Source organism: Alligator sinensis, unplaced genomic scaffold (genome assembly GCF_000455745.1).
Source record: "Alligator sinensis unplaced genomic scaffold, ASM45574v1 scaffold434_1, whole genome shotgun sequence".
Classification (NCBI taxonomy): domain Eukaryota; kingdom Metazoa; phylum Chordata; order Crocodylia; family Alligatoridae; genus Alligator; species Alligator sinensis.
In genome coordinates, this window is record NW_005841994.1 from 2,278,897 (window position 1) to 2,304,860 (window position 25,964).

The window sequence follows — 25,964 nt, forward strand, 5'->3', positions numbered from 1 at the left end:
GCAGAGATGAATGGAACAACATTTCCATAGTCTTTTAAGCATTGAGGAAATATATATGCTTTCAGCATCCAAAATACTAATTTAAATGGTGCAACTCAGGAGATAGATGGTCTCATCTTTGATATTTATATGCCCCTCCCTCCCCCTCCATACACGCACACGCAGTTACGTTCTCTGTTGGTGCAAATAAGAGTCTTCAAAGTCATGTTTGGTGATGTCTGTTACTGGTGTCTAGCCTCACAAGTGCTAATCTAAGGCATCTAACGCCTGAGGCAAAATCACTATTATCTCAGTTGTACAACAGTGATGTCAGGCTTCTTGCTCTGCTCTTACCACTTCATTACCTTGCAGTCCTGGAAAACTGATGGAAATAGTAGATAATATCTCAATGCAGATACTATTGCACAATAAAAGTTACGTTATTGCAAAAATAATCAGTGAACTTCCAAAGCAGGGTAATTATTTGAAATAAAATTGCTTTTACTCTGGGACCACATTCACACAAGGAGCTATTTTCAAATATTTTGCTCTTCATTACCTCTTTTAGCTGGTCCTTTTCATGCATAAGCAAACCTTTAGAAGATGCCGCTATTTAGTGAGCGAAATAGACATAGAAGAGAAGAAAATAAATTCATGGGATTCTACCTCTGGTCAAGTTACTTATGATAATGTCTTCTGGAATTCATTAAGACTAAGCTTTATATAGGAGAGGTTGCCCAAGATTTTTATTCATAAGATTAAGATCTTTCCTGGCGTTGTTGTAAACATTTTTATTTTAAGAATGCTATTGCTGTTAAACCATTTCAAATGTTTTCTCCTTCCTAATCTATTACAGTTCATTTTTCAAATGGGAGACTGCAGAATTCTGAAGACATGAATTTCACATTGTACAAAAGCAAAGATACTACTAATCCCAGAAAGAAGCACAGGAGAATCCTGGTGAGTTTATTCATCGTTGTCCAAGCTATTTCTGTTCTGCAGTTGAGAAACAAACAGGCCCTCCTTTATAACCAGGTTTTTGTGCTTATAATCAAGGCTGTTTTTTGACAGGAGGTTATAGAAATATGTAAGGGGACACTGTCAAATTAAAACACTTACTTCTGTCTGACTTTTTAAATGTACTGTTGTTACAATGATAGCTCCTAAAATGATCGGACTTGAAAGAAATTCTATATAGATATACAGTATCTGGGTCTATGATAAACAAGAACACATTTTGGAAGAGAGATGAAACCTTATGCTTTCAGTTTAAACCAGTGTGTAGATATTTGGAATGAAGAAGAGCCCTAAAATGGGAAGTAGATTATCCCACCTATGAAACTGTGGGGTTTCCCCTGGAACATCTGATGTTGCCCAAATATGGAGACAGCATATTGGATGAGAGTGGGATTGAGTCTTATCCAGTTGGATAATTCCAGTGTTCCTTGTGGGAGGATACCCTTCCCTCCCTTTTAATCAGGTTTTTGGTTTTTGTGTGCCTTGTCAGTGGCTTCTTTCGTATGACAAAAACGGTTCTGTATCTTTATCTTTGGGTACTTCGACGTTTTTGTCAATTCGGGAGCTCTTGGCCATCAGAGACATTACCAGGGATCACTGTGGAAATGGCTCTTGTCAGTCCCCTCAGAGTGGCTCTTGCATAGTGAGTTTTGGATCCCTGGTCATAGAATCATAGAAAATGAGGGTTGGAGGGGACCTCAGGAGGTCATCTAGTCCAACCCCCTGCTCAGAGCAGGACCACCCCCAACCTGATCATCCCAGCCAAGGCTTTGCCTAGCTGGGTCTTAAAAACCTCCAAGGTTGGAGATTTCACTACCTCTCTGGGTAACCTGCTCCAGTCCTTTACAACCTCCCTTGTGAAAAAGTTCTTCATAATATCTAACCTAAACTCCCTTGCTGCAACTTGAGACCATTGCTCCTTGTTCTGTCATCTGCCACCTCTGAGAGCAGTCTAGCTCCATCCTCTTTGTAACAACCCTTCAGGGAGCTGAAGGCTGTTATTAAATCCCCCCTTAGTCGTCTTTTCTCCAGATTAAATAAGTCGAAAATAGAATCTCCATGGAAAGCCATAATTTCTGATAAAATTGGGCCCAATCGTATGCTTCTGCTCTTGAAGGTCTGACAGAGAATCAGGCTTAGTTTAGTTGGGGCTTCTTGTTTGTTTTTCATACAGAACCAGGATTAAGAGAGCCATTAAAAATAGCTCTTAAAAATCTAATTGTGAAACACCCTGCATTTGCAGAGCGATAGAGGCATCCACAGTAGCTGAAACAACTTTAATGAACTTTTTAAAACAACAGCTAGATTTCAAATGAGTGTCCATTTAAAGAAGAAAATAGGCAATAAAACCCTTGGATGTATTAAAAGCAAACTCAACCTCTAAAACAGTGATTCTTAACCAGAGTGCTATGGCACCCTGGAGTGCCATGAGATCGTTTTAAGGGTGCTACGCCAATCCTGCTGTACTTCTCTTTCCAGGATATAGTGCTGGGTTAAGCCTGGAAGTGGCTGCAGCATAAATCAGTGCAGTTCTGAAGACAGGATCCTGCCTGTCTCTTTAGGACCCAATGCAGGAATTGCACTTGCTTTTCTTTCCTTCAGATACCAGGCTGAAGCTGCAATTGAAGGTTAAGAGTTAGGCAGGAGCTCTTGGCTAGGAGAGCCAAGCTGAACCTTTCTCCCCTGGTCCCTGGGAAAGGCAGCAGATTCCACTCCAGGTGGTTCTTCTCAAAGTGAATCTTGAACAGGGTCCATGGCAAGCCAGTGGGAACTGCTATGAAGCCATGCTGCACCGCACTGCACTGCACTGTACCACACCTCATGGGCTGGACCCTTTCTGTAGTAGGGACCCACGTGCCCTACAAAGGCGCCTCTCCCTGTAGGACAGAACCTCCCCTCTCCCCATTTTATAGGGCTGCTTTTTTTTTTCCTCCCCACCCTTTCTCTCCCCTCATTTTTTAGGCAATATGCTGAAAATGAGCAGTTTGCACCATGCTGGACAAACTTGTGGTTTTATTGTGAATCTTACAACATACGATATTTTGCACAAAGCCTTTGTTCCTTGAAGGAATCTTATTTTCCATGGAAGAGTCCGAGTTCTGTACCTCACACTTAAACCCCTGAGTGCCATTTCACACTTTCATTGTGTTGTAGAATCTGACCCTTAATCTCATCATATTGCTTCAGGGATAAATACATTGAAGTTTTAAGGTGTTAAGACCTCATGGTGACAGGAGCTGTAATAGTATCTTTCTACAGCACTGATTCTCAAATGGAGCCCAACTATACACGTGTGTCAGAGCAGTTATAATATTATCGTTATTCCTGCATGTTTTTTCCAGTTTGTTTAAAAATTCATTTCCAGTTAGGTTATTTTTTACACACTTTAATGCATACATTTTTTTTTTAAATGGGGTGCCACTAACGTAAGAAAAGTTATATATGTATGCCATGAGCCTAAGAAGGCTGAGAACCACTGCCCTAAAATAAAACCCTGCCACTCAGGGCTGCAAGATTGTTTGTTTTTAGCAATAGGTATAGGACTGAATGCACAAAAAGGTGGGGGCAGAAATTTACGTGGAAAATTTGGAGTGATGGGGTAGGTGAAGGCTTTGCCTGAACCTTTGAGTAAGCTGTCTGCATGTCCCTTGTTAATATGGTTCACACATTGAGGCTTGAAACTTCCCTGCTCCATAAAGTGTACATGTGGAGTCTAGTATACAAAGCCACAAGATGTCAGTGTAATCATAAGAAGCAGCACTGAACATCAGACTTCTGACCGGTATTAGAGCATAATATTCTTGTGTTAAAGCTCAGAAACAGATGCATGAATAGAATGAAACTCCATACTTTTGCTAGTTCAATATTTTGTGTAGACTATGCAGTTTAGCTACAGTTTTTAAAATTGAATTTAAAAGACACAGTAGATAAATTACAAAATGAAATTATTATTGATTATATGCTTATACCAATTAGGATCAAATGTTCGCTAATACAATATACTTCAGTTTTGAATTGCCTTGGACTGTATATTAAAAATGAAATATTCATATATAAGAATGGAAAATGAGATGTGTGCAGTTAGGGATTCTTAAAGTAACAGTGATTCAGCCTATAAATATTGGGGTGAATGTTTAGTAATAATAGTTTTTTAAACCATTTCTTACTGAGCGTACAGGTTATAACGATTGCAAAAATATATAGAATTTTTTTTTAATTTATGTACTCTCATGTTTCAATATTGCAATCTTTGTTTTGATTAAATTGTCTTATGCAAAAGCTTTCTTTTGTGTTGATTTTAATGGAATGAGAAACAAGTTATACCAGAAAAGGAAAAGCTTTAGCTGTGTTACTGTGGAGTTACACAGCCTTGTATAGGTATTCAACTCAGTGGTTCTATAAATGATTCCGTCAAAAACTTGATAGAAATTTTATACTGTGGATTGACAAATATATATATATTTAAATCTAACCCCTAAGTCTGTGAGTTGCTGGATGTGGATAAATTGCAACCAGTTTGCAGAGCTGGTGTCTTAAATGATAGTTTTGAAGTTCAACCAGTTTATGATTCTGATGGGCACATGGAGAGGTTTATTTTATTAAGAATGTGTCCGGGTCTGTGTATGTGTATGTGCACATTGAAACTTATGTTGTGGCTTGCATTTACATTGCCATATTGATTTTACTGTCATTCCTGTTTCCCCAGAAGTACACCTTTGGGCTGAGATGGGAGCCACAATTTTCTGTCCAGGAAAAGAATTAATTTTCAAGACGTTTTGAAAAATTGTACTGGAAGGCTATTTACAACTAGAGCTTTGGCAATAACACATCAAATTAATACCAAGGGGGATTATGTTTAAAAAATATATTTATCCTAATTAGTTACAGTTTTACTACTACAAACCATGCCTTCCAAGACATGAGAACCTAGGTGTCTTACTATGATTTACATTACCTTGATGCCAAAGTTCATTATGACAATAAATGTGCTCAGAATTTAACCCAAATACTAACTTGACCTATGAAGGCAATAATTCCCATATAACATTTGCCTTCCTTTCAAGTTTTTAGATTGCTAGATTATAAGGCTAGGTTTTGATTAGTTAGTCCAGTGGTACTCAGCTTTTTTAGAGTCAAGGCACAACATCCGTAACTCTTCTAATTTTAGCAGCACCACAGGTAAAATGTTAATTCATGACGGTGCTTACTTCCTCACACCTCGCATCACCCTTAGAAGTATCTCACAGCACCCCAAGTTTAAAACTACTTAAAAAAAATTCAACAGCATTAGCTATTGTATTATTGCCATTGGAATATTCACGTTGAGAACTGACAACCTTCAGAATTTGTTTTTGGCATAATGAAATCCTGCCACAATGCACAGGATGGATTAAAATGGCCCTGCAGTGGACTGAGTGGTCCTGTGAAGATGTTAAGTCAACCTAAACAATTCTTTATAATAGCATAACAACTAAATATTAGCTGACTTGGTCAAATGTCTCTTATGACCAACATCACAAACTGAATATTGCTTTGATACATTTCTACAATCGCATTAAAAAAGAAACAAATCCTTTAGTCAAAAAAAAAAAAGAAAAGCCAGCAGAAATCACTGCAGCAGTTAACTTTCTTCTAATTCAGGGCTGTCCAAATCATGGTCTACAAGGGGTTAATTTACAGCCTACAGTCTCCTACCTGTTCCTCATTCCCCTCCATCACTCTGATTGTAGCAGCTAGAGTTGCTGCAGGGCTCCCTCTATCTCCTCTGGTTTCTCCTTCCTGTACCAGCTATAGAGGGCAAGGTAGTGCAGCACAGTCTATAGTGTCCAGGGGAGTCTGCGGCCGCAATGCCTTCACAGCATGCTGCGGCTGGAGAGTCCATGACCAGTGAGCTGGGGGTGCCTGTGTGGCCTGTGGCCCAGGGCACTCATGGCCCCTTGGTACAGCCCACACAGAATGTGGCCCCTGGCTGCTTAGAAGTTGGACAACCCTGTTCTAATTCAAGCGGAGTCAACAATGTCTTCACTAGTTCAGCACTGAAAGTGAGTCATAAACAAGAGGAGGCATATAAAAAGTATCTAGCATTAACAAACATTTGCTTTCACATTGTTTAAGAACTCCAGGATAGTAGTTGCCTCCGCCCTGGACCTGATATATGCCTGAGTTGGGTGAGGAAGGCTCCAGGAGCATGGGAAGAGTAGGGGAAGGGAGGTGCTGGGCTCAAAAGCACAGATGTATGCCTTCCCACCCACCTGGAGCAAAGTGTACTTCTCAGAGCTCAGTGGTGACCAGAATGTGGGCAGGGTAGGGCAGCAGCACAAGCAGGAGTCCTCCAGAAGAGCAGCTATGGGCACTGCTTGTCTTCAGGATGCTGGGGCAGGCATAGGGTGCCAGGTAGGGGGAGATCAAGCAGTTACCTCCTCACATAGGGGCTGTACACCCTTAAAAGGAACACCCTTCAAAGGATCTCACAAAATTCTGGTTGAGAATTACTGAGTTAGTCTGACCTCCTGTACCATGCTGGTCGTAAGACTTTCTTGAATTAATTCTTAATTGAACAGCATCTTATCTACTAAGAAAAAAAACATTCAATCTTAATTTATAACTTGCCAGTTATTGAAAATCCACTATAATCCTTGGTAAATTGAGGGCAATTCATCATTGGAACACACCTTATGGTGTAGAGAGAACTCTTTCAGCCTTAGGAGACATTTATTCTTTTTTCCTTTTTTCTTTTCTTTTTCTTTTAGAAGATGTTATTTGGGAAATGACTATACGATTGATGAAGTTTCCCTAAAAGTTGACAGGTTATAAATTTACCCTGTTCACACGGAAAAATCTGGCGCCAAAGAAAAACAGGACTTAATAGCTTGGCAAAAAGCTTAATCCCTGAGGAGAATTATTGCTGAGAGTAGTCTTTCACTAAAGCTCTTTTTTTTCCCTGCACTTTAGACTTCAGAGACCGAAAGGCTTTCTTACGTGGGAAACAACTTTGGCACGAGCGCCTTGAAATGTAACTCCCTGTGCAGGTATGTGTTGCAGGTTGGGGAAGCTGTTGTTCTGCTTAGTTGAGATGTTTGTCTTACCCAGAATTTCAGTTAATTTATGTGGAACAAGATTTCCAAAAGAGTTGAGCATGTTTGAGCCTGTACTGTTCTCAAACTGTGTATGCACAGTAAAAGAAAACATGTGAGTGACCCTACTGAGATGTGAGTGGCTCTTGCAGCATCCAGCAATAATGCCAGTAGTTTTATAAATACTGTACTCAAGTCTTGCTTGATTTAAAAAAAGTAAATTAAACTTGTTTTAAGGTAGATAGATGAAGTATCCACCTGTGGGGTCCACAGCTCAAATCTTGAAGGTAAATTTTTGTTGTAGACTGTTTATAAAGATTTAGTTTGATTATGAGCTAAATTTGGGGGCCAAATCTGATTTGCCTTTTCCCTTTAAATTTGCCAATTAATCTATTTGAGTCCTGTTTTCATCTGTGCACCTCACATTGATTACTGATTTCAAGCCACCTAACAACTGAAGTATTGTAGCAGGGGGGAAAGCAAACACATAAAGCATAGGGGAACAATTATGTTAGGTTTTTGTTTTGAGTCATGCAAGGTAAAATGGGGCAGAAGACGCTGTTTTAAAGTTTAATCTCTCGATGTAATTTGGCTCTGAACTATTTGATTAAAATAAACTAACACTTTTTCTACTGTTAATTTTTTAAGTAGGAAAGTCCCAACTAAAATGGTCTAAAAGGTTAAAGAGATTACATGCTGGTCATGTATTTTTGTTCTTCTCTTTCTCAAAGCTAATGAGTAGAGCTCTGACTTTAATTTTGACAGCACTTAATTTAAGATACCATGGTTGCATCAAGACTCTAAGGACAGTTTTATACTTTGTCTAGAAAATTAAACTCGGAACCAATTAGTCTAATGAACATTTATGCTACAAATATCAATGATATGCCATTTTTATAGTGATTTAGGGCCCCTTCTCTGAACACTCGGATCACTTTGTATGATTAAGAGACAGTTTTAATGACTTAATTGATCCGTGGATGAGTCACTGGAGGGCCCTAGACATGTGCCTGGTTAATGTGAGAATAACTCTTGAAGTAGAAGGGATAGAAAGTTGGCTTTCTGAGGCTCCACAGTGCAGAGGGCTCAGGTTGTTAATTTGCCCATTCTTTCTGACCTTCTGTCAGTATGTTTAAGGTCTTCAGACTCTTCCATTCTTAATTCTTGGTCTTCACTGTCTTCTGGGAGTTAAATTTTCCTTGCAATCCTATGATAGAATTACCTCTGTAATTCTTCTAGCAGCTAGCAGCCCAAGTGTGTCCTTGGAACAGCCTTCTGAATGTTATTAGTGAGCAGCTAGTATTTTTGTTCTTTTTAGTCCTTGGCTAAACTCTGCAAGAACCCCCTTTAATTTGATTTAAAGACAGATTATATTGATTCTACTTAACTCATTAAGACGCAGAGAGGAACTACAAGGATGGTCAGGGGAGTGGAAATCCTATGCAAGAGAAGATTAACAAAGCTTGGGTTGTTTAGCCTTGGATAGGATAGCTATGGATAGGTTTGCTATCCATAAATACACCAGTAACTAAACATTAGGAAGGAAAGTGGAGCTATTTAAGGTAAAGGACAATTTTGGAACAAGAATAAATAGGTATAAAATAGTGAATTAATGTAGTCATAAAATTAGAAGGAGTATTCTGTCAAAGCAGTGGGGCTCTGGAATGAACTCCCAGCCAGAGTAATTAGTGGGATAAAACAGCTGCATTTAAGATGGTTTGTGAAAGGAATTATATGATGTAGTACATGTAGTAGCAAGGGACTGGACTCAAACTGAAGTTCAAATAGGACTCAATTTATCTGAACTTACAGCTGCAGCTGAACTATTATTTTGAAATGTACAGAGTTCATCCCCCGACCCCCACATACATAAGTGGCTAGTGTTACGCTGTAGTCATGCATCATCTCCCCAAAATTAGTTTCAGTCTAAAAAGTAACCCAGAGAGGAGCAAATCCCAAGCCATATGGAGGGGAGCAACTGTATACTTCCTGTATGTCATCAAATCAGTGGTCTCTTAGCTGGAGAAGGAGGATTCCATCAGAAGACACTTGTAGCTCACATTTTGCCAAGCTGTGGAGGTCTGGTCAGAAGTGGATTGATATATCACTGTCTCAGGAGAGAACAGGGGGAAGGACCCCGAATAAGAAAAGAAAGTTACGGGGAACAGAATAAACAAGAGGGAGTGGGAACAAACGTAAAAGTTAAAACAAGAAAAAACTGTTTACCTACAGCAGGAGCTGCGGCGCAGCGGGAACAAGAAGAGAAGCCCGTGCGGCTCGTTATCTGTGTCTTTATCCAGCTGAGGCTGGCCAAAGACATCACCAGCAATCACCGGCCAGCGGGGATAAAAATGGCTGACGGCGGAAGAATGGAGAGAGGGAGAACGGACCGGAGGAGCGTGTGGCCGCAGGACCCGCTCCGGGAATCCCTCAGGAGGGAAGGAGCACTGGACGAGGAGCCAGAGGAGCTCCTGATGCTGGTCTTGGCAGCGGCGGCAGGGAACAGGTCATCAGCGCTGGAGACAAGCCAGAAGCAGCCCCTGCAATCTGCAAAGGCAGCAGCAACTGGGGGAGCAGAGAAGGGCATACGAAGACCCACAACATAGCAAGTGGGAGTATTGGGAACAGTTGGGAGGAGGAGGAAGTAGCCCCATTGGGAAGGTCCTGGCAGGAGCAACAGGAAGGGCTATGGAAAAGCAGGGCACCTACCCTGAACACAGAAAGTAGCCAGCCATACACGGAGGAACCACGAGACACCCGGATGGGGACGCTCCAGAAAGGAGAGAAGTGGGGCAGCACAGGGCTTGCAGAAAGAGCTGAAAAGAGGGAAAGGACAACCCGAGCAGGAGGCTACGGGTATAGGATCCAAGCAGGGGTCATACCCTAGTTAGACCGGAGGGAACTAGATACCCAGTACCCGATCGTAAGGGACCAGGTTCCCAGCGAAACGGTAGACGTGTTGTCTTGTGGTTTTCTTTTGTGTTTCCCCATGTGAAGGGGTTGAGAGGCAGGATGGGCTTATGTAAATAGAGTAATTGGTGCAGGGCCCGTAGGGCTTTTCATTGCAATTCAGTCCTGAGGGCAGGAGCTCATTCTAGGCGAGGTTCCACAACCGGGACCTCCAATCATAGAAAGCCCATGACAGAGTAAGCGAATCAGCCTCCAGAGCTGATACTCAGGACGGGAAGAAACCTGAGAGGCCCCACAGCTACAGAAGAAGGGGGACGTAGCCCAGGAAGATTGAGCGATCCATCGAGGTGGCATACGGTCGGGGTGTAGGGGTGGCGGAGTCCCACAAGTGACCATCGGGCAGACTGTGTGCCGCAGAAGGACCCTGTGTAGTCAACTCCCCCACTGGGAACATTCAAAGTCGTGGCAGGTGAGATAGGGGAAGACTGCTCCAGGAGTGAACAGGTACTCAGTAGTTTACGGGAGTCTGCAAGGCGTACACCACCCATTGCCCGCACCAAGGTTGCATGTGACCGGGTGTTCGAGGCCCAGCGGTCACAATCACTGAATCCATGAATCACCTTATCTTATCTCCTCTGAAATTGAGCTGTGAAGGAAGGTAGCTCTGAATCTCTTTAAAAGAAATGACAAGGTCCTGGAACTCCTTAGTGGAGTCAGTTTCTGGGAAGCTGCCAGGCGTAGAGGCAAAGATGCATTTTTAATCGGAGAATAAACCATGTTGAATTTCTGCTCCAAGAACCAAAGGAAACTGCAGAAGAGCTGCCCAACTTGTGATATAATTGAAACAAAAAAATCTGTGTTTGAGAACTAGGGTTTTAAATGTCACTGTCCTTGAAATTCTGAATGTGGCTGGTCCTGACCCCCAGCAGCCTTAGAAAAACTTCATCCATGGACTCCCAAAGTGAAGGGCTGTGCATACAGGGGTTGCTTTTAGAGAAATCATTGAGGTCCTTATAGGCAAAGCAAAGGAAGAGTAGAATGGAAGCTGGCACTTTGGCATCTAGACACCCTTTCTGCGTGCTTCAGAGTTCATTTCAATGCCTTAGTTTTAACTCACAAGTATAAAAATAAAGCCTTCAATGCAGCTTTTATAGATCTTCGTACTGTGATGGTCTAGGTGTTTGTAGGCATTGGAAAATTGGTCTTTGCAGAGCAGTTTAGTGGTAACAGTGGTCCATGCAAAGTACTGAGCCATATAATCTTAATAACATATTTCACTTATGCTGAATCATTTCCCACAGGTACTTTGTTGGTGTGCTAGACAAGGACTCTGGACAGATGGAAGTTTATAATGCAGAATTGTTCAATATGCAGCCACTGTTGTCAGGTGGGTGGAAAAGACTACACCGAGTCCTGTGAAGTACCTCTATACTTGGTGTACATTGCACTTAGCTAGAGGCCTGTTTTTGAATGTGACCGTTTCTCCACATTTTAAGTGTCCAATGTTACATGCGTCCTTCTTGGTTCCTTGGTTATGTTATATAGGACAAAAAAGAGCATATTGATTTTCTTAAGGCCATATTTTTGGAATAAGTGCCCACAATACACTTATTTCCAGTACATTAATGGTAAGTACAGTGTGGAAAGACACAGAGTGGTAAATGGGACAACTATAGCTATGAAGTGATACTTTGAAAGGAGGTTAAAAGGCTGGGAGATAGAAGCATTTACATCAGTAGCAACCTGTGAACTTGTTTCTGTCCTAAGAAAACTAGTGATGATGTCCTCTGCTTAGTATGGAGGACTATGTTGTCAGCATTCTGGGTAAGAATATAACCCTTGGACAGAGCAGTTCTTCAGTAGGAAACAAGAGGAGAATATTCTTTATCCTCAGTGAATTGTTTCCTTTGTGCCCTCATTTGCTATCATGCCAAGCATGAGAAATTGAGAACTAGTTTGCTAAATTTTAATGTAACATAAATATAACAGTATGATTACTGAATTCATAAATGTTACTGACTGACCCAGTTAGACCCATGTACTAATTTTTGTTCTTTTGTAGATGATGTAATAGAAGATGACCTATCAGATTATCAAAGTAAATCCTACAGAGAGAAGGTAAAAGTTGAAACCCAGTCTTTTTCTAACATAATTACCCAGCTAATCATGGTAAATGATATTTGCCTGGGATTGAGGTGTTCAGTTTTGTAATTAATGGGTGTAAGTTATCATTTTAACCTATGCTGAAGTTCAGCAGTTCTTATGAAGAGACATAATGGAATATCTTTATCTTTATTTTAGGTATGGCTCCTGTCTAGTGGTTTTAGCGTGTACAGGACAAGCCACCAACAGATTGGGCTCCATGGGCAGATCAGATTTTGAAATGGGGGATGCAGATTGTGTAGTGCACTATCACATATGTCATAACATATATTTTTTTCCAGTTAAGAGATGCTAGAAGATATATTATATATGCTAGGGGCCCAGCAGTATATTATTCAGTTTAAGATCAAAGTAAAACCAAATACAATTTTATTGAAATGGTCGCTGACTATAAATTAAGTTAAAAACACAATAAACTAGGCAAAATAGTCAAAATATGTTATTTTATTATTCCTGTAGTCAAGATAGGGAAATGTACATCTCTTATTCAGACTTGTAAAATAAAATCTAGCCTCGTTGAGCATCTTTACAGTGCATCCAGCACTGTCAGTCATTTCCACACCTGCATTAATGTTCTCCTAAGTAAATATTACCACACCTGAGTTTGTTTCCAACTGGAACTAAAAACAGTCTGAAGGGCTGTTTAAAAGAAGAGAGAGATTGCCAGGAATGGCTAACAGACAGCAAATTGCAAAATATTGTGATTAATGGAACATCATGACCATTAAAAAGGAGAGTGGGTCATTAACACCTGTGGAGAGAAGAGAGATTAATAGGAATCAGGTGGAGTATAATGAGCCATAAAGTCAATTGACTGCCTCAGTACTGCCTGAATAGAAATGCTACTGCCACTGCTGGCAGTTGGTTTAAGCTTTTTGGTGAAGCAGGAATCAAAGGGCAGGGGTGGGGGGCATTGACTACACCAGTGCGTGCACCCCTTCACCCCCTTCTCCCCCCCATCCACTCCTGTTAGGCTCTGTCCACAAATTGATACCTAGAAAATAGCAAGCTGGTTTGGTTCTTTGCCTCAGCAAAACATAGCTATAATTGTCATCTGAATTTAACATTTTAACATTTCCACTCTAGCATAAATTTACGTGTCTAACTTGTGGTGTGTAATCTCAGAGATAATGGGACTTCTCACAGTGCATGTTGAGGAAAAGCACTTTTCCCCAAAGAAGACTCTTTGCAAACATAGCAAACTGCTGCAATATTGGAAATAATAAATATTAAAACCCTCATGCATGTTCACAGCTGAAAAATGGTTTGGAGCTTAATAACAAGGAGCATTAGCTCATCCACTGTGTTGTGTATTTGGTTAGTTTAATGTTAGTGTAGGAAATCCCTGTTTACATGTCTAATCTGCCATTTCATTAGATAATGGCCTGCTTAATCTGGGCTGTTGGCCATGGTCCTGCAACCAGCTCCAACCAGTGGTTTTTCATCCGATCAAAATGTATGGGCTTCTGTAGTTTTGCTAACCTGGGTCTGGTTATGAAATGACATATTTGCAGGGTATTGTTCAGATTTTCTAGAGTGTGGGCAGTGTGGGAGTTGTCTACTCACAAGCTATTGTATGTCCTAAATTCATTTTTATTAACTTATTTCTACCCCATGATAGTGATTACTCTTTTTTAATATAGCTTATCAATATATTTCTTTTCTGGTTGATCTTTATATGATGATTTAAAGCTGAATTTATTTACTTATAACTTTGACTGTGAAATGTATTTCATTTCAAGAGAGGAAGAGGGTGAACTTTCTTTTATACTGGGTGGGCCAAATATGGTCCATGGGCTGAATCCGGCCTGCCAACAGATTCGATCTGGCCCATGAGAGGATGTCCACCAATTAACTAGATCTAGCTCTTGGGCTGCTGGAGGTTGTAGCCTCCGCATGGTGCCAGGCAGGTAGAACTGCTTCCACCCAGCAGCATCAAGCATCAGCTGTGGACCCAGGTGGAGCTTCGCCACAGCCGATGGACAGCAGGGTCAGCTGTGGACACCGCAGGCAGGATTGGGAGCCCAGACACAGAACCTGCTAGTTGCATCCACAACTGACCCACCACCATCCTGGGGCAGTGGAGAGAGAGAGAGTGAGGAGCGAGAAGAGAGAACATGATGGGGAGAGAAGAGAAGTGGGGGGAGTAGACAGACAGGAGAGAGTGGGGAGGAGAGAGAGAGGAGAAAGGTGGGGAGAGAGGGGAGAGACTGGGGAGGGGGGAACAGAGGAGAGAGAGAAGAGAAAGGGGAAGGGAGGAGGAAATGAGAGGACAGACAAAGCAAGTTACAAGTCTCCAACATGCGTTTAGTCTCCTTCCAGCTGAAATAATTGACCACCCCTTGGCAACTTCTCCAGTTCAGGATGTGTTTTCCCTAAGGTTCCCGCCAAAGCTTTCCAAAGAGCGTGCCTTCTTTTCTCGGCACAATAATTTGCATTTCTTTCTCATACAGGTGGATTCATGCATTGAAGCTTTTGGTTCCAACAAGCAAAAACGAGCCCTGAACTCTCGAAGAATGAACCAAGTTGGCAATGAGACTTTAAATATGGCTGTAACTAGAGCAGCAGAAAACATCATTGGTGCAAAGGGTGTAGCTAGTAAGTAATGAGAATAATAGAGAAAAATCTTTGAAGACTTTATGATTCGATGCATCTTTCTTTCCCCCTATCTCCTATGAGAGTATACTGACCCCAAGGATTGGAGGAAGAAGACAGGCTTGTCAGGAGTATGAAATGTGTCAGACGTCGGCAATCTTTTGGAGCCACAGGCTGTCTTAACAAAGCTAAGTCCAAAGGCAGGCCAACACGGTCATAAGTGCTACCACTGCTCTCAGTGATGCAGCCTTGCTTTCCCTCCTAGCTGTGCGAACCTCCCCAGAAATGCCATGGACATCCCCTGTCTCCAAATTGTCAAAGAGGTCCCAGTTTCACAGGCTGGATCAGTAACAAGGGAGGATCAGTGAAAGTGTGGGTCCGTTACTGAATGGGGAAGATAACTTAGTGACAATGGATGTAGAAAAGGCTGAAGTACTGGATGCCTTTTTCTCCTTAGTCTTCTGGCAACAGAACAGGTTTGGGACTATGTAGGAAACCTGGACATATACAAGTCCATGGGGCCAGACGGCATGCACCGAAAGGAGTTGGCCGATGTAATTGCAGAGCCACTGGCCATCACCTTTAAAAACTCATGGCAATTGGGAGAGGTCCCAGATGATTTGAAAAGAGCAAATATAGTGCTTGTATTTAAGAAAGGAAAAAAAAGAGGATTCAGAGAACTACAGACCTGTCAGCCTCACCTCAGTTGCTGGAAAAGTCATGGAGCAGGTCCTCAAAGAATCCATTTCTAAGCACTTGGAGGAGAAGTCAGCATGGATTCACCAAGGGCAAGTCATGCCTGACCAACCTGATTGCCTTCTATGATGAGATGACTGGCTCTGTGGATGTGGGGAGAACAGTGGATGTGGTGTACATTGACTTTAACAAGGCTTTTGATATGGTCTCCCACAACATTCTCACAGGAAAGCTAAGGAAGCATGAGTTGGATGAATGGACTGTAAGGTGGATAGAAAACTGGCTGGATCATCAGGGCTCAGAGGGGAGTAGTCAATGGCTTGATGTCTAGTTGACAGCTGGTATCAAGTGGAATGCCCCAGGGGTCGGTCCTGGGGCTGGTTTTGTTCACTGTCTTCATCAGTGACCTGGAAGATGGAATGGAGTGCACCCTCAGCAAGTTTGCAGATGACACCAAGCTGCGGCGAGTAGTAGATATGCGAGAGGGTAGGGTTAGGATTCAGAGAGATCTAGACAATTTGGAGGTTTAGACTAAAATAAATCTCATGAGGTCCAATAAGGACAGGTACAAAGTCCTGCACTTAGGACAGAACAGTTCCATGCACTGGGACAGACTGGGGGCTTACTGGCTGGGCAGCAGCTGTGTAGAAAAGGACCTGGGGGTTACAGTGGACAAGAAGCTGAATACGAGCCAACATTTGCCCTTGTTACCAAAAAGACTAACGGCATGCTGGGCTACATTGGCAGGAGTGTTGCCAGCAGATCAAGGGAAGTGATTATTCCCCTCTGTTCAGCACAGGGAAAGCCACATTTGGAGTACTGTGTCCAGTTTTGGGCCCCCATTACAGAAAGGATGTGAATAAATTGGAGAGAGTTCAGCGGAGGGCAACAGAAACAGTGAGGGGGCTGGGGGACATGAGTTACAAGGAGACATTGAGATAACGGCCTATGTAGTCTAGAGAAGAGAAGACAGAGTGGGGATTTAATAGCAGCCTTCAGCTACCTGAAAAGGGGTTCCAAAGAGGATGGAGCTAGAGACTGTTCTTAGAGGTGGCAGATGACAGAACAAGGGGCATTGATTTCAAGTTGCAGCAAGGGAAGTTTAGGTTAGATATTAGGAAAAACTTTCTCACTAGGAGGGTAGTAATGCACTGGAGCAGGTTACCCAGAGAGGCTGTGGAATCTCTACCTTTGGCTGTTTTTAAGACCTGGCTACATAAAGCCTTGGCTGGGATGATCTAGTTGGGGATGGTCCTGTTTGAGCAGGGGTTGAACTAGATGACCTCCTGAGGTCCCTTCCAACCCTAATTTTCTATGATTGCTTGGTTGGCCAGATTGCTTGGCTGGTAACCTGCAGGCCATAGGTTACCAGCCACTGTTCTTTAGGAGTGGCATTGGGGAAATTTGAACAGCCATGAAAGAACCCTTTTTTCCTTACTAGTCCCTACATCCAACTATAAGAAGATCTTGGAAAATCAGTCTCCCCATCTATTGCATGACCTAGTCTCATAGAAAGACCAGTCCATCATGCTGACAATACTTGCTAAGTTCTTAAGAATGATACTGCTTTAGATCTGCATGAAGGACCAGTTGTTCCAGAAGCATTAAAACCTGCAGATTATCCATTCTTTCGATGTAGGTTTAGATCAGTCAGATGGACAGTAGAAACCTAGACTCTTCTTATGTGCTACCTTGCAGTATTGCTTCTCCATCTCCCTTCATTGCCCCTAGTGGGGATTGCAAATCCTTAGGCGTAATAGCAGTGGAGGGACAATACTGGCAATAAAACTGTGGAGTAACATATATATGACTTAAGTTTCTAAATATAAATTACTGTGGTGTTAGAGACTTTAATGAGGGATTGGGGCCCCACTGTGGACAAACACCCACCAAAAGCTGGATTCCTCTTCCAGAGAGCTGTCGGAAATGCATTGCTGTGTTCTGTATGCGCAAGATGCTCTGTGTACTGTAAGTAACTCTGCTTGGGGAGAGGTAACTTCTGATGAAGTGGCCTGTTGCTTATGCATCTGTGAATTAGTTAGTCTGTAAGATGCATCTCTGCCCTGCCTTCTTCTATACTTAGAGAGGAAAAAGAGGAAAATTTTGAAAAATATCATTGAGAAATTGATTTATTACCTCGTATAGAAAGCTTCTGTTACACAGACCACAATCCTCACATTTTAAGCAAGGAATTCCCTTTGAGTTAAAAGCAAGTGTTTGGTTTGAACTTTTCTTCCATTTCTTATTAGCGGTGGTTCATGTATTCACTCTTGTCTCCCTCTTACTTTGAAAGCTTTGGTCAGTGATGCAGCTCAGGACGATGTGGAGGAGGTCTCTCTCTTCCTGCCTCCATGTCATGAAGAGGCTGACAAACCAGAGAACGTCTACAGATTTGAGGACCGTATCCTTTTTGGGTCATCATGCTGCTTATTCACCAGAGCGCATCAGGGTAAAGCTTTAGACTCCAGGGAGAAGAGCAAGGTCCTGGCAGTGCCTTTATGAGTCTGCTGAGGAGAGTCAGTTCCATTTATGAACAATGAGCCAGGGGTGGAGGATCTGTCATGCTGCTATGAGGTATTTACCTACAAGTCAGTGTCTTGCTTCTTGGGCTGATTCTTATAGAGTAAGTGATTTTTCTGCTTTCCCTATGGTACCTGCTGAGTAGGCACCAAAGCACTTATAATGGCAGATGGATTTATGGAGAGCAAGGGCTAGAATTTGGACTGGTGAGCCAAGAGAAATTTTTGAATAAATCTAAATTGATTCTACAGGGGCATCCATCTTACCTAATTCCAAGTTCCCACGATTATATTTCCCCTACCCATAGAGTGTCTTCCCCAGCTAGCAGGGCTGGAAACAGCATGCCACACTGATGTAAACTGTTGATGTAAGCTGTACAGCAATGGACAAAACCAACTCTTTTCTGTCCTTTACATATATGCTGCTAACTTGTCTCAGAGGGGTGTAGTGACATTCACTGTTTGAAAGCCTCTTAATCCTCAGAGGAGAGGGCAAGATGTTGTTCTTTATTGTTTCTTAAAACTTCTCCAGTCATCTCCTCTGCTGAATATGAAGCCCTGCAGGCTCCAGCTGCAGCTCTTACTAATCTTACTTCTGAAGAGATCCTTAAGAAGCCAGAAGAAGAGAGGTAAGGATGTCTAAACGTCTCGATGAGCCAAAAATAGTGGTCACTTCCTTATGCTTCATGTTCTAATGCGTCTCTCCTCTTTCTTCTAGCCTCTGTTCCTTTGTTCTAGAAGATCTGAAGTCTATGCCTGTAGATGAGAGCAGCCGAGACCATAAGGCACGGTGCCTGTGGTTCCTGGATACCCTTATCAAGTTCAGTTACAAGAAGGTGATTAAGAAGAAATGTAAGTTGATAACAAAAGAACTTTCTCCCCCATGTACCTTTCAGCAATGCATTGGGATTCATTTGGTAACTAATGGATTCTTTTGTCCAGAAAAACTAGAATTCTATCAAGATGACAGACATAATCTAACAGGCACCTATCAGACAAAGCTAATGTTTTTGTACTAAGGTGATATTTTCAAAGCAGTCAAAGGAGTTTAGACACATCTAGTGGAAGCTAGGTGTTCAATCCCCCCTAGAATGATTTTAAGAATCTCAGCCTATAAGCAATGTGATTTAAAAGGTCTCTTTCCCCACTAATTCCCCTCCCCGGGAGGTGATGAAGCATGTGGTGCATGCATGTTGGCATATTTTTAGTGATGAAACAAGCTTCCATTTAGGAATATAAATTGCATTTTCTTGTGAGCCAAAAGTAAGTCTTAAAGTGAAAAAGCCACAATTATTCAAGACTTTGCAGTTTTCTTTGTCTTTGCAAAAATGGCAACATCTACAGACTGGTAGCTCTTTTCCTTAAGGCAGTTACACAGAGAAACATGATGTCCTTTTTTCCTCATTGATGTTAAAATTTTATTAGACTTAATCCTATCTACCGCTGAGCTGTTCCTTTTTCCTTGTCAGTTAAATAGTCCCTTCCTGTGAATGAGTCAGGACATGGACTTGAATCCCCCAAAACTATTTTCATGCAATAATTTTCTCATACTTTATATATATTCTTAGCAGTACTTCGCTCCTGTGAATAAAACTTCCTAATCTTGAATGTTCCACGGGATTCACAAAACCTGCAAAAGACAAAAATAATGACTGGAACTGGTTGGAAATCAAACATCATGAGACACTCAATATGGTCTTGACAGGTGGCAACACTTGCTGTGCTCCCTTGCAGCTGCTTGCAGACCCACTTCATTTGCATATTTAGTCTCCAACCAGCTTCAGTTCCACTGCTTCCAGCTAATGTAGTTTGCTCACCATGGCATCCAGAAGGATTTTACTTTTAAAGATGCAATAATTGCAGTTCTTGATGGCTCCAGAGAAAACCTTTAGGTTGAGATTTTTCAAAAGGAATTTAAATGGACAACTCTCATCATTATCAGTGGGAATTGTGCAGGTAAATTCCTTAGGCAGTTCTGAAAACTTCAGCATGAAACATTTTCTTCTTTTAAACAAACAAGCCACGTTATATTGAAATTCTACAATTCCCTTTCCCGCTCCCCCTGCCCCCCCCATGTGTTGGGAATCCAGAAGGAATGTCATTGACTTTCTGACTCGTGGGTAGTGGTACAAGTGGCCTGAAAACAAAAAAAAAACTAACCAGTTGTAAGGCAGAAGGTAGGGCAGGATGGCACTGAAAACTGGTTTAGAGAGGCACAAGCTTTCATCGGCAATAAACCTACTTTGTCCAATGCTATGTGATGAACCTCTGACATCAGCATCTGGCAAAGTAGGTTCATTGCCTATGAAAGTTCATGTCTCTCTGAACCAGTTAGTCTCTAAGGTGCCACCTTGCCCTACTCTGCCTAACTTCAGACTTGCACCGCTAACCACCTCTGTAAACAGTCTGAGGAGTAAGAAGGAAATGAGATTTTTTTTAAGCTGTGTCATTTAATTAGTTTTTAAAAAAAACTATAGAATGACATGTATTTATTTCTGACTGTTCAGGCATTTCTGAAGTCCTATTTTCAAGTATGGTTTAGGCCATTGGATTCCTAAGACTGATTGAAAGCCCATAAGTAGGGACCTACCAAGTTCACAGCAGAAGTGGGGTGCACGGCAGCTCCTTTAATCGTTCATGTTCCCATGTGTACCCCTCCCCTCCTGCTGTTGATTGGCAGAGGGGACCCACAACTCCCTCCTGTTAGGCGAGGAAGCAAAAACTACAGTTTTAAATATGGTGTCGTTTTTGCCTCTCCGCCAATCAGAAGCAAGCATTAGGGCTGCTGGGGCTCCTCAGCCAATCGTCAACGGAAGGCAAAACCGGCGCCATATTTAAAACTGCAGTTTTGCCTCCCTGCCAATTGGGAGCGAGCTGCAAGCATGGCCCCTCCACCAATCAGTGGTGGAGGGGTGTGCAGGGGAATCTGCAAAATTAAAGGAGCCACAGTGCATCCCACTTCTACCGTGAATTTGGTACATCCCTACCCATAGGATATTGGTGTACTTTGCCTAAGCTGCTTTTGAGTCTTAATGTAGATGCTCTAACAAGTTGGACCAAATATTGATATATGTATTCTTAAGAGGTGTATGAAACCAGCATGGTATTGTTTAATTAATTCTTAAAATGATTGCATGCGTAATCTGCTTGTATTTATCACTTCATTGAAAAAAATCTTTTTGTTCTAGGTCCGATGGGGCCTGACTGTCCACGCATCATTAACAAAAAACTCATGAAAAATTTCACTGCACTAACGTACAACAGTGGCAGGTAGAGAATGGGTTTTCTCTAACATATATTTCTGAGGGGTAGACAGCAAAGTTCAAGTGAAAAAACTACCACTATACACATGACAGGGAAAGCATCTTTTGAGCCATATGCCCTTTGTAGGAATCTGAATTGTTGGTGTCTTCTCTGTGTAACGCCTTTGGATTTTAGTGCAGAAAGGTGATTCTTATATCTGTATAAAAATTATTCTCCTCAGCTCCCTGAGTGAGGTCAGAGGAGTCAATCTGGTGTGAAAGGAGACTCTGGACTTGTGTTTCAAAATCAGTGCTTCTTTAAATTAAAATTGTTTGAAAATCTGAGAGAAATGTCACCAGTAACTGGTTTCTGGTCAGTGCTGGCCTGAGTTGTACAGGCTGGTTTCAGATCATCAAGCTCACATTAACAAGGTGCACCTCTTCACCACCGCTCCACTCTGTGTTGCGGTTCCAAGATCTCCCAGCTGGGGCTGCCTCTCCCAGCTTGCTGCTAGAACAGAGAGATTGTTCTTATCAGAGCAGTAAAGTTCTTCTGTGTCAGAGCTGTGGCTCCCTCTGGGCTCTGGGTTCTGTTGCTGCTTGCCACAGCTAAACCTTTCAGCAACTGAGCTGTTGCCAGAAGGCGGTGCCAGAATACTGCCCTGAATTTAACATTTCCCATGTTCTGCACAAAGACTCTCTTAACTGTTGAGAATGTGAGAACTGTTTGTCCTGTCCATAACAGCATGGTTGTCCTTTCATAGCCTTTGCATTGTTGTGCAAGGAAATATCAAATAAACAGAGCCATTTCAATCCAAACATTTCTGTTAGGAATAGTTAGTCTTTTGCATCCTGAAAGGCTTCCAGGAGGTCCCTGACACCTGCAAAGTAATCACTGTATCGCATCGCATACCAGATGCCTACAAATACAAGACACCTTGTTTTTGGAAGGCAGAATGTAGAGAGAAGATTTTTCCAGAGCCATGGCTGACTGTGTGACATAAAGTAAGTCCTTCTGGAAACAGGATATTAAGGAAGTATGACATCCCAGGAGACAGTCTGTTTAAGGCAGCAGGAACTTTTTGGTGTGGCTGGACAGCAACAAGGGTAGGCTCTAGACCCCTGCAAAAGCAGTAGCAAGACTGTTAATTCTTTACTGTAAACAGCTTTGTATGTAAGTTCCTGTAAAAAATACCAAGCTTCTCCAAGATGCTACAGAATGCATGCAGCAATTCACTGGCCCTCAGCTGGCTCAGTTGCTGCTTCAGACACAAGCTACAGTTCTTGGCTAAGAGCTACAGAGACCTGTGCACGGGTTAACATAGGACTCCACCCATTCTGCTTGCTATGGCCAGAGATGAAAGGTAACCATCCTGGCAGCATTAAAGCACAGCATGTGCATGCTTTTATTCCGGTGAAGAAAAGTCAACTTCCCCACTTAAAACACTCGCACCAGTTTTGGAGGACTGTTTGGGAGCAGGGTGTGTGCGCTATGTGAGTAAATACAGTAATTTCACCTTCACTCTTAATTTTAGTAAAAGTGACTTGTGGACGAACAGATGTGGTTTCCACTTAAAAAGTTGTTCTGCAGGCCAGTTAGGGCCAGACACCCTTGTGTATTTACAACACTTTCAAAGTTGTGGCAGACAAAACTGGCCGCATTTTCCCGGGGTCTGATTCCAGTTCTGTGTACATTCTGTTTGCAGACACAGTCCCCAGTGGTTTATGCTTTGGCTTTGTTAAATTTTTCCTCCTTTATGACTTTTTATTCTTCAGGATCCAGAATTTAATCTCTGCTTCGATGAAGGCTAAAATCACAGCATATGTCGTAGCTCTGGCCTTGCACATTAACAAGTTCCAGATAGACCTGACACTCTTACAGAGGGACATGAAACTCCATGAGACCAGGTGAGAGCACTGGTGCAGTTAATGACTGCAGACCTGCAACATTGAAGAGGGGCAAGTGGGATGGCGGCATGGAAGGAGAGCCTGTTTTCAGTTCTTCAGCTGAGAGTTTGACTGATGCAGCAATGAGAACTTACTGCGAGAGGCGAGCCTGCCACTGGTGGGATGCAGTTCCCTGTTCAAGATCAAGCTGTTCTGTGAGGTCATTTTTAGCTCTGACATGGCACTATTTTTCAGTACATCTCAAAGCATTTTGCAAAAGGGGGACATTGTTCAATTCAGATGGGGAAACTGAGGCACAGGGAAGTGATTTCCATAGCGTCACCCAGCAGGCCAGTGGCACTGCTTAGCCCAGTCCTGTGCTGTATCTATTAGGGAAGTGCCTTATCCTGTAATTCCACGCTATTCTTCTCACTCCATTCACTGTCTGAGCAAGATGGAATCTGACTCCCTGGGGGCGCAGGGGGGTGGTCCTGTTCTGTGTGTGTTTGCAGAGAGAACAGTCTCCGCCACGGAGGCCAGAATAAGGTTTTGTTTAAACACGTAGTTGTCAGCATGCCACCCCACCTTTGCAAGCAGTATTCAGTATTCAGAATTCTTTTTGCCTATCCCTGGTGCAGATAAGACTCTCTTTTTTCCTGAGTGAAGAGGGAGGGTTAACTGGATAAGGTGTTTGAGGCAAGAGCTGGTCAGCTGGGATAGGGAAGGACAGCTTGGGTGAGTAAAGGTTTGCAAAGCCATGTCCATAGTGAAAAACATTGACTCCATGTTCATCATTGGAAAGGTTGCTTTCTTGCTTAGTTTTTTTTTTCTGGGACAATGAATATGTCCATGTTGAAGCTGCATTTGCTTTGGTTTAACTGTAAAGCATGCTGTTGTCAACAGGTGTCAGTCAGAGCCTGATCCAAAATCATAAAATGTAGAGGGGTATTTCCACTGACCTCTGTGGGCTCTGGATCAGGTCTTCAATGATTAAACTGAAAAATGATCATAACTGTAATCAAATAGTCTGGTGGTCTCCCTTTGGCAGCCCTGATCTCCAGACTGAGAAGCCTGCCTGTCGGAATGGAACACAGTTGAATAATACCAACTGGGGTTGAAATAGATTGGTCTCCAGGTCAGCCATGGTGCCTCTTGTAGGAGGGAGCAACTCCGATGACTCTGGCTTGGCTCATAATTCTGACCTTTCTGCTACGGTCTGTGAAGATGGTATGAAAAATCCATCTCAAAATCTGTATTCCTCAGAATGAACCACTTGCCCAAGAAATGAATTAGCCCTTGTCACAAAATTCTAAGAAATTAATATAATACTGTATAATAATAAATAATTAATAAAATTATTTCTGACCACACAAACCAAATTCCAATGAAAATTGTAAAGGATTTGACCTGTTTGTTGTCTCCAGCTTCACAGTTGATGCTTTAATTGTACATGTTGCTGCAGTGAACTGTCATGCACTTTCCAATAATTTTGCTCTTTAGAACTGATGTGGGATAATGGCTTTAATGGCAGTGTTTGAAGTCAATTAGACCCTGTTTTTAAAGATGAAGCAAAAGGCTTTTGGAAAGATAGTGCTGCCTTTTATGGCTTTATTTTAATTTTCTCACAGACTCTGCTGTGTGTTGGATCATGGGCCACCTGGCTTGCACTGGGGTCAGTCAGGCAGCCCAGTGGGAAGTCAAAATGTGGTCTAATATGTGCTAGCAAGATTCTGTAGTTCCTGATAATAAGGCAGCTGTGTTACTTGCTTGCACATGCCCCCTCAGCTGTGGGATGAAGAAGCACTCGTTCTGACTGTTATATAAGCAATATAATTTTCTGAGCAAACCCTTGACATGTTTACCAAACAGCCCCCAAGTATTCTCCTGGCTGATCAGCTCTTGCTCCGATTTTTCCTTTTAGAAGTACCAGTGGGGGTCCCTCTGTCCCTCCAATACCAAACTAGTGTGAATTGTATAATGTCATCCCATTTGTGTAAAAGAGACCCTAAATAAAGGAAAAGGATAAAACTGTTGCCTGGTGGGAGGCATAGCAAGCCTGGTGTCCCCCAGAGCATGCCCTTGCTGTGTTTCATCTAAATCCTTGAGCTGTGGCCACCCTGACCTTTTCTAGAAATGGATCCCGCATCACACAGCAGAGCCATCGCTGCTTCAGAGAAAACAGCCATAGGGCCACATTGCTGCTTGCCTGTGGCTACTGATGCCTTCTCTTTGGAGGGAGAGGCCAGTTTGTTGTCTTGCAGATCTGCAATCTGACACCAGGGATGGTGCATGCACCTTCTCGTATTTGCTGATGAACGTGATTCTGCCTTTTTCAGAATGCTCGACATCGCTAAAGCCATGAGGCTGAAGATCTCCAAAAAAAAGGGACTTCCTGGACTTGGAGCTGATGAGGATCACAAATTTGGCACCCTCTCTCTGCCCTTACCCTCCTACAAACCATCTGGGGGCCAGAGGAAACGCAAGAAGATGGACTAAAGAATGTGGGGTGCAACTGAAAGGACACAGCAAGAGAGAGACTCGTTCTACTGGCCTGTTACTGCTCTGAGATTAGGACGTCTGTTCACTGGCTCTTACTCCATTTGAACTACACAAGGCAATTTCTAATAATGGGTCTGGACTGACATTCTCATTAAACAGTCTTTTTAAAAAGCAAAATGAAACAAGACACTCATTCCTCATTCCTATACAAACACTTGCAGGAATATGGGGCAGATAGGAGTGAGGAGAAAATGGGATGGTTTGACTTGGACTTCCCCTCCTCCCCACCACCTCAGCCAACTGGGCTGCTTTTATCTCATGAACTTCTAGTATCCCATGATCAGCTGTAAACCAGTTAAGCCATGCTAAGGTTATGGGCAAAT

The 25,964-nt window shown here is 42.4% G+C and overlaps 1 protein-coding gene across 1 annotated transcript; it reads left to right on the forward strand.

The window, feature by feature from the left end:
* The first annotated feature begins 840 nt into the window (after window positions 1-840).
* On the forward strand, window positions 841-25,758 carry POLR1E (RNA polymerase I subunit E). Its single transcript, XM_025201431.1, has 11 exons — window positions 841-939; window positions 6,949-7,025; window positions 11,282-11,367; window positions 12,043-12,098; window positions 14,597-14,741; window positions 17,728-17,835; window positions 18,486-18,582; window positions 18,672-18,805; window positions 21,142-21,223; window positions 22,972-23,103; window positions 25,419-25,758. The coding sequence occupies exons 1-11, from the start codon at window positions 874-876 to the stop codon at window positions 25,576-25,578; spliced, it is 1,143 nt and encodes a 380-aa protein (XP_025057216.1). The 5' UTR covers window positions 841-873; the 3' UTR covers window positions 25,579-25,758.
* Window positions 25,759-25,964: the final 206 nt, after the last annotated feature.

Coding starts and splice junctions, on each gene's coding strand:
- POLR1E (XM_025201431.1), top strand. CDS start 874: ATGAATTTCACATTGTACAAAAGCAAAGATACTACTAATCCCAGAAAG. Junction 18,806..21,141: donor GAAGGTGATTAAGAAGAAAT/GTAAGTTGATAA, acceptor TTTTTGTTCTAG/GTCCGATGGGGCCTGACTGT. Junction 21,224..22,971: donor CTAACGTACAACAGTGGCAG/GTAGAGAATGGG, acceptor TTTATTCTTCAG/GATCCAGAATTTAATCTCTG.